At 36.3% G+C, this 9,177-nt stretch overlaps 1 protein-coding gene across 1 annotated transcript; it reads right to left on the bottom strand.

The window, feature by feature from the left end:
* Window positions 1–574: 574 nt before the first annotated feature.
* On the bottom strand, window positions 575–8,109 carry LOC131986760 (protein C19orf12 homolog). The gene is made up of 3 exons (XM_059351868.1): window positions 7,991–8,109; window positions 6,004–6,178; window positions 575–1,838 (listed from the first exon to the last, which is right to left on the bottom strand). Exons 2-3 carry the CDS (start codon window positions 6,161–6,163, stop codon window positions 1,573–1,575), a joined length of 426 nt encoding a protein of 141 aa, XP_059207851.1. The 5' UTR covers window positions 6,164–6,178; window positions 7,991–8,109; the 3' UTR covers window positions 575–1,572.
* Window positions 8,110–9,177: the final 1,068 nt, after the last annotated feature.

Below are 9,177 nucleotides of genomic sequence, written 5' to 3'. Positions count from 1 at the left end.
ATTCTCAGGTGCTTCAAGTCTTATACACCGGAGCACTCAGTTTAATGTGTAAAGACTGATGTGAGTTTTGCTTTGGAAGATTTAAAAATAGCTGCACCAGTTTCTATTCGTGCTCTGTATCACCTGTTTCATACCAAAGGGAAGTAGTTACAGCTGGTATTTTTATCACAACTTTATGGTTTAAAATCAGTTTCATTGTTAAATTCACAGCAAAACATTAAGATATTTATACATTTTGACTTGATTGTCAAGGAATTCATATTTGTATTCATTGGTTTTCATATTTATTCACCTGGTTTAAATGCACACTTGCTGCCTTTTTTTATTTTGATGACAGTCAAATTTTCAGGGTCGGAATTTGTATTTACAATCTCATGTTATGTTATAATATCAACATACTATCTCATAATATTACTCACCATTTGACAAGATAACCCACATACTAATTACATACATATTTTTCTGGAGCTTTCAAAAAACAAACAACTGTACACTTCTGAAGTTCTTGCTAAAACATACTGTGTGATTTTTCAAAATCCTTTAAATAAGCAAATAATCAGTCAAAAGCAAAAAATAACTGCAAATGTGTATTTTATTTGAAACTCCTTAGCAGAGGTATATTAAAACACCCTGATACAGAGTGTGAGAAAAAGGAGATTACATGTTAATCCAGAATAAACAAGTCTTCAGGCACAATATCTGAAAGTTAAAGTTGAGGTACAAAATATGTTTTGTTCTAATGTCAGTATCCATTCATTATTGAGTAACACAGAACAGCTTATATGGTGACTTATATGAGTGATTTCTTTGTTGCAGTGGTGGATGAAGGATTTAAGTAAAATATCTGAGTCATTAAAAATTACATTGAAATATATTCTAAAGTGGCAGTACTCATAATGCAGAATTGCCTTTTTTTAGAATGATATATATCACATCACTGGTTTATCAAAGCTCTGGCCTCACTAGTGTTGCAGCTGGTAAAGGTGGAGTTTGTTTCTATTACATTATCTACTGATGGGTAACTATTTCTACAATAATACACCATAGTTTATGTTATAGTTGATTTCAATGATGTGTTAACCCATTGAGGCCTGAAAAACCGCTGGGCGATTTTAAAATAAGCCTCTAATTTTCTGGAAATTCTGGAAAAAATCTGGAAAAAAAAGTGTGAACTCTTCTACTAAATAATAGATTTTTCAGCCTCTGTAGCAGATAGAAATGAAATTCAAAAAGTATTTGAGAGCTTATACAAAATACTACAAAACGACGTAAACGCTTTCCAGGCTTCAATGGGTTAATAATCTGAATCTGCCCAATAAATACACTGCAGTAATTTAGTTGAATCATAATTTTGGCATAAATGAAAATAGTATTTCACAAGTATACTGGAGTAAATGCACTTAGATCTATTCCACCTCTGTAGTTGAGGCAGACAGATAAGAAAGGAAAACTGCTCCATTTGGCACCGTCATGATTCACAGTTTTTCCAATTGAGTACAGAACCTATGCAGTAAAGGACTCTGATTGTGCTTGGCAGGCCTGACCATCCTGAAAAGTCTGTGTAGCACCAACTTAGTCTTGATAGCGCACCTCTGCGTGGAGTTGCTTTGTGACGTAGTTCATCAGTGCAGCGGTGACCTGCTGCTGGAGCGTGGCGTTGCCCATCACCAGGGCAATGAGCTGGGCGGCGTCCATCCAGTCCAGGTTGCTCAATACGGCCTCAATGTCGTTATAAAGCTTCTGTCGCTGGGCAGGAGGCAACTCCATCAGGATCTGAGGCAGAGGCCGGAACTGACCGCTGGTCAGCCAGCTGCCCAGCAGACCGCCTACTGCTCCACCTGGCAGACACAGAGCAGGGATAAAGGCTCACTCATAGCTTCAGTGTAAATCACTGATTAATGTAAATGTAAGCATGCTGTAGGGCTGTGCCATATCGTATCGTTCACGATAATATCGGTATATTTTTTTTATGGTTAAAAAAAATGCATATCATGATATTGGCAACATTTCTACTTCTTGGTAGCCTGGGTATACCCAGACTGCCTTGCGCGCTCGAATTTAATTTCGAACCTCCAGACGGTCTGGCAACTAAGCCAGTTTCTTAGCCCTGTTTTAGGGATCCAATCACAGAGCGGGGAGGGACGGCGAGACGATGACGCGTACTACTCGGCATTTGGAAGCTTTCCGGATCCAACATGGCTGCTGCAGACGCGAAACTCTCTATAGCTGCAGATGGTGTTTTAAATAGTTTAGAGCCAAAGTTGAAAGGCGAAAGGTCTCTCGGCGGCTCCGCTGAGATCACCGGTGTTATGGTAGCGGGGCTATTAGCGTCGCTAGCGGCTATTAGCGTCGCTAGCGGCTAATAGCCCCGCTACCGCGGACAGTGGAGCCGCCGAGAGACCCCCAGCAGCTTGTTTATTGCCCATAAAATCAGTGGATGTGTGTGGCTGAATGACATGAGGGGGAATAAAGCGTGAAAATAAATAATCTTGCAGAAAGCGAGAACTGGAGAAGCAAAGCAGCAAGCAACACTCTCTCACAGACACACACACAACAAACATCCATCTCTGTTGCTCTACTACGTCATCTGGTATAACTGATTTGATTGGCTAAGAGCTACCTACAGACGCTTTGATAGACATTCTAAGCGCCCAATAAACGGCTCCGGAGGATCGTAAACCACACCTCCTCTACGGAGAAAAGCATTGTCCAGACCTAATCTCCAATGAGATTTGGTCTGGTGTTAGCCAGGCTAACTTCTTGGTGTAGTGGAGTAAGGTTTACACAACTAAATATACCGAGCTGCCCTCCAAACACACTGCTGCATTATGCCGTTCGTTAGCCACGAGCTAACATTAGCTAACAAAGTTGTTTTAATAAAAAAAAGCTACTTACTCTCTGTCGCTAAACACATGTTGCTTTCAAAATAAGAGCACAGTGTGATAACAGAATCTACCACAGAACTTACAAGAAGACTGTCAAAATAAGATGCCTTAAATAAAACATACAAGAACCTTTATTCTCCTTTACAAAATGTCATTAAAATATGTCCCCGAAACCCCTAAATGGTTATTTTTATTATTTGCTCATACTCAAGAGTCAAGAGTATTTTTTTTTGCATTTGGCAACGGTTGAGATTTGCACTTCACACTACATTTTAGATTTTTATTTATTTTAAAATCATATTTTCTATATATTTTTAAGTATTTCGTAATATCGTCAAGAATATCGTCATCGCAAAAATAGCCTGAAATATCGTGATATTCTTTTAGGGCCATATCGCCCAGCCCTAGCATGCTGTATTATGATGTAAACCAACTGAAAACTCAACTGATGAGGAATCCTAAAGGATTTTATTTGTAAGAAATCCCATGTGCAGACCAGAACCAACTATGAATTGATCAAGCTAACAAGTAATGAAAGCCTGATATACCTCCCCGCTCCTTATTTGAGATTCCTTATTTGCTTATTAGGGTCTTGCAGCAACAGCTGATGTTCTCTGAAGAAGGTAGGAATTATAATAATTAATATATATAATTATATTAATACTTCACCTATGGCCTGTTCCATGAAGCAACTTTACCAAATAAAACAGGCTTACTTCGGTTAGCCAGGTTCATTTTCAGTTAATCTGGTTCCATAAGGTAAATTCAACATACACTACTGGTCAAAAGTTTTAGAACACACCAACTTTTCCAGAATTTAATTGAAAATGATGCAGTTTAATGTCTCAGTGTACTCTGAAATTAATGCACATTTGTAACATTTAAAATTCTTGATTAAGCATGATAGTGTTTTGAAAGTAAAAAAAGATTAAAAATCACAATTTATGTTGGACTAAAGGACTAAAAAAAGACACAAAATGACAAAAAAAAGACACAAAATGACAAAAAAAGACACAAAATGACAAAAAAAAGACACAAAATGACAAAAAAAGACACAGAATGACTTACAAAGACATGAAAAGAATTCAAAAATGGACAAAATAGCCCAAGACTCCATAGAGTTAAGTTGTTAACCCATTTCTTGTTCCCTGAAAAAGGCCTACTTGTATAATTCTGAAATGTACGTTATATTTTACCTTTTTTTATTTACCTCTGGCAGTTCACCACTTACCTTTGTACCCTTTCAAGCTGTTGATTTGCTTGATTTTCAATAAAAAATTGAAAAATTGGGGTGTTCTAAAACTCTTGACCGGTAGTGTAGTTCCCAGCATATGTTTCCATTGTAACAAAGCCTGAACTATGTAGAAGTTGATTTATGGAACCGACTCACCTGAAAATGAGTCAGACAAACAGAAATAAGCCTGGTTTATGTGTTCCTCTTCCTCCAGCTGGAGCTTTCGGTGCTTCCTTTTAGCCACCCAGAACATCTCAGCTTTATCATAGGATTTTACTGACTCGAAGTTAAAGTTGCTGTAACGTTAATAAAGTCCACCAAGGAGGTTGTGTTCTCGGTTTAGTTAGTAAGTTAGTTTGGTAGTCTGCAGGATTGAAACTAGGTGGCCATGGAAAACCCTTTGAGACTCACTGGACCCTGTTCCAAAATGTAATGGGTTCCTAGTTTTCCTCTAATCCTGATGAGAATCGCTTTTTTTGGTAGTTAGGGCCTCGGGGCAATCGCACCGAGCACTGGTCCCATACAGCAATAGCTGTTATACTGTGGATTTCTTCTTCCTCTTCCGGACGCAATTTCTTCCCGCTACTAGTCCTACAACTTGAAGAGTTGCAGGACAAATTATATATCAAAACGTGTGGTTTGATCGGGATCGGTGTGCTATTACTTTTGTCTACACAATACGAATTTTTCTCGACGTAAGTCGCGAAGAACTGCCCAAAATTTTGCATTGAAATGAATGGGACGGCCGACAAAAAATGAGCGAAAAAGAACAATAATTGGAGATTTTTAAACGTCTACTTCTCCGGCATAATTTCACCTAGAGACTCCGTTTAAACTTTAAACAGTAGACACAAGTCTTGTGTATTGGTGTATTAATCCACGTTTCGATAGGTCATATAGTTTTTTATCAATCCCTGTTCAATGACCATGATCATTTTTGGAGAAATTCTGAGATTATAATGGGTGTGTATTGCACGGAATGTTCGTGTCACAGTGTGTGACATCATCACCAGAGTGTAGAAAGTAGGAAATTTTCTAGTTAAAATATGTTTAGCTGCTGCCCCTGTACGCAGCACCACATTGTTATTACATTGTACTACTCCTGCCTGTCTTTCCAAACTGGAAGCACACTGACTCCATCTGCTGTAGGTAGACTCTGACTATGGATAAGTATTTCATACAACCCCACATAGAGAATGTCACTTATCCCTATAAATATTTCTTCTTGAATTGGGGAAATCTCCAAAAGGTCTCATTTGTGAATAATAGCTTACTTAGAGTTTTTTTTTATTTTTATGGGACTTTATTGTTTATTTATTTTGATCTTTTTACATTGGTTGTCATTTTGTGTTGTTGTTCTTTTCCTTGTGTTGTTGTTTCTTTTCCTTGTGTTGTTGTTTCTTTTCCTTGTGTTGTTGTTTCTTTTCCTTGTGTTGTTGTTTCTTTTCCTTGTGTTGTTTCTTTCTTTTCCTTTCATATGTATGTGTGCGTGTGTTTGGGTATGTATGCAAATGTGGGCGCATGTATGTATGTATGTATGTATGTATAATTTCGCTGTATAGGTAAATTATACTTATGTTTTTGTAATACAAGACTTGTTTAGACAAGGATGTTAACTTGTCATATTTAAGGAGAGGGAGTGGGAGTTTATAAGTTTTACTTCTTCTCACTCCTTTTCGAATATGTATTCTGTCACGTTAAATGTTTTGTCTGACTCTTTTTTTTAAATTTATTATTATTTGTTTTCATATTCGAAATAAACTTAAATCAAATCAAATGGGACATTTGGACCCTTTGACCAGTCAAACGTATTGTCTACTTGGGGAATAAAGAGGTCAGTGGTTTTTGTCTATTATTATTTATCTATCGGTTATTAATTCTTACCAACAGCGATCCCTGGAGGTCCACCGAGCAGCCCGCCTACAAAGGCCGTTCCTCCTGCCACCATGGCTCCTTTGGTGGAGTTTTTCACCGCTACCTTGATCTGATCGTGAGCTGATATTTCACAGCACAGACGCATGACATCATCCATCCTTGGAGCCATCCCTTCGTTGAGACACTGGCATGAAAGGAAAGAGGACAGTCAATATTGTTGTGGCTTAACAAAAAAAAAACACCCATCATGGTTCAGGAGGAGGACAGAATGAATTCTAGTATTCACACAGATTAGACCGGGCTAGGAAACAGCATCTACCAACAAACCAAGGTTATAATAGTTTTGGATTTTTCATTAGTTTTAGTTTTAATTTCATTGTGAATTTTTGTTTTCAAATTCAGTTAGTTTTAGTTAGTTTTTAGAGTGAATTTTCTAGTTTTAGTTTAGTTTTAATTTTTTCAAAATGCTTAGTTTTAGTTGAGTTTTTATTAGTTTTAGTATTAGTTTTAGTTTTTTTGTAATGGGCTATGTGTTGGGTGCGAGATTCAAAGTGGTCATAATAAATTTTGTCTTTATTTCCTTTGTTTTATCCATCTCAGCCCCAATAAGGTTATTAACTGTTTTGAATTTTGGTTGGAGTGTAGACATCCAAGTCTCAGTAAACATATTTACCATGTGTTGCATGTTCAAATAGAAATGAATGAAAAAAGTTGACAAAAACAAAAACTAAGTACATTTTCACGATCATTTTAGTTAGTTTTGTAACCACAAAATACAGTTTCAGTTAGTTATCGTTTTTTTAAAAACTCTAGTTTTTATTTTTATTTCAGTCAACGAAAATGTTTTTTCAATTCTAGTTTTCGTCATTTCGTTAGTTTTCGTTAACTATAATAACCTTGCACCAAACCTGATCTAGTTGCTCTAATAAAAAAGTCAAAACACATTTATCTGAAATACAATATCTTCTGTACTACTTAAATATGTGCAGATACTTTATTGCTTCATGTAGGTTCTCTACAAACTATTTCATTACATTTTGAAATCATGATGTCTTAAAATATTCTGACAAAGGCCCTCAAGATGGGGCCACAAGTTATTATGGTAGTCCTGTAACTTTCAAAGAAATCAAGGGTCAAAGAAATCAAGTTTGCAATCAACGATCAATGCACACATGCTGTATATTATAACGAATTGTAAAATCTGTTTTCAAGAAGTTATCTGCTTTCAGATAAGTCTCTCAGTTGGACTTACGCACAATGGACTTTGAAATGAAAAGTCATCACATAAAGAATCACCTCCTTAAAAGGAAACTACTGACAATAGAGCCAACAAATGGTGTACCAACCTGTATTTGACTGTCAATTTGGTTTCACTTTTACTTCTAAGCTGAAAGTTAATAATGCTTAAACTGCATAAAGTAACAAGTAAATAATGAAATGCAACATGTACCTGGCTTTAAAACGGTGTTTAACCAAACATTTGAAATGTTTGAAGAAAGCTTGATTTTTATTTGAATGATTTAATGCTTTTACAGTGTGAGTACGCCGAATGATAACGTGGATGCTCCGAATTTGTGTAATATCTCCAATAAATTGTACGCTTTATTAACGCTTGGCAACAACCACCATTATTTATTCATTTTAAATTAGACTTTGGCTCGAGAGCTTCGTCCGCGTGTCAATTAGTCTAAATCAAATCAAATCAAACTTTATTTAAACAGGTCTCAAACACTGACTAATATGTAGACTATTGAGTACCATACTTCTATAATATACTTACTATCAAAGAGAACTTAACGACAATAGCAACAATAGGTTAAACTAATAATTGGCTACAATTCAACACAAAGTTTCGTTTCTATTTAAGAGCCGAACAACACAAGAAATCAACACTTACACACGTTTATTTCTCTCTCTCTAAATTCAAAAAGAGACAATAGATAGAAGACAGCTGTCACCTGCTTTATCTTAATAATTATGTAAATATTACATGTACCTTCAGTCCTGTCCTGACTGTGACTTGTGGTAGTTTGTACTCTTGGTGTGTATTCGGCTTTTTGTCCAACTCTTTGCACTGTATGATGGGATTGAAAACAGTCGATCCACTTCCTGCTTTCCAAAAATGTACCAAAGAGTATAAAACAGGCAATCGAGACAAGATGGTTATCGATAAGCGACACACACCAACACTACGAATCGGTGGCGCGCGCCTGTGTGTGTGATAGAGTAGTGTAACTTTATTTATTTTGAACACTTTATTTTGTGCGAAATTAACTCAACACAAACAATATCTCCATGAGAGTCAGGCCTAAACTGTTCAGATATAATAGGGCAGTGGGTTCATCTAACTTTTCGTTGGAGAGTCACTGGTTGTGCCAATTTGTCATTAATACACCATGACTGCTGACATTGTGTTATATATATCACCACCATCTCTCTAAATTCAGAAGGGTTTTACTTTTAGCATTTCCCCCATAGCGACTAGGCTGTGCCAGGCCAAATATACTTTATAGCTTCAACTGTATCTTGCCAGGCCGACTCAATAAGTCTTGCGCATGCGTACTACACAAACAACAGAGACGTTTGTTTTTGGAGGTTAATTATCTCAACCTGGTAGACTCTTTGATTAAAAATATCAACCTTTCAAACTAGTTTGTCATTACTTGCCTTACTTACTTGTCCATAGTTTATTCGCTCACCCTTATATATTAACAAGTATTACATATGTAGTTTCTTTTATTTACCACTTTTTGTAGAATAAGGGTTTTTATGCCTCAGATGAACATGTTTTAATCAGAATCAGAAACAGTTCCTCCAAACAAGAATAAAAAGAAATAGAAGTTCATAAGAAAATATACAAATCGTCACCCTGTTAAAATAATCGCCTAACTCATTTTTTTCAATTTTTGCAGGAAAAACAAAATACTTCACTAAAAGTGTAACATATGGCATTTATTGATCATTTCACTCAAAAAACCTTTGTGACTTAAGCAAGATATGGTAACACTTTATTTTCAGAAACATGACATGACAAGTATCATGAGCATTAATGTTACTTCAAAGTGTCATTAATATTCATGACACATCTCATGTCATGTTATGACACGCTCATGTCACCTTAATGTAGACACCTTCAAAATAAAGTGTTACCATATCTTGCTTGAGTCACAAAGTCATGTTCAA

The sequence above is a fragment of the Centropristis striata genome, chromosome 2 (assembly GCF_030273125.1).
Source record: "Centropristis striata isolate RG_2023a ecotype Rhode Island chromosome 2, C.striata_1.0, whole genome shotgun sequence".
NCBI lineage: Eukaryota > Metazoa > Chordata > Actinopteri > Perciformes > Serranidae > Centropristis > Centropristis striata.
Note: the sequence above shows the minus strand (reverse complement) of the source record. Positions and strands in the feature narration are given on the sequence as shown.

Excerpts from the sequence above, each read along its gene's own strand:
- LOC131986760 (XM_059351868.1), bottom strand. The coding sequence starts at position 6,163 with ATGGCTCCAAGGATGGATGATGTCATGCGTCTGTGCTGTGAAATATCA. Across the intron at positions 1,839-6,003 it reads ACCTCCAGGGATCGCTGTTG|GTGGAGCAGTAGGCGGTCTG; the intron begins GTAAGAATTAAT and ends TGTGTCTGCCAG.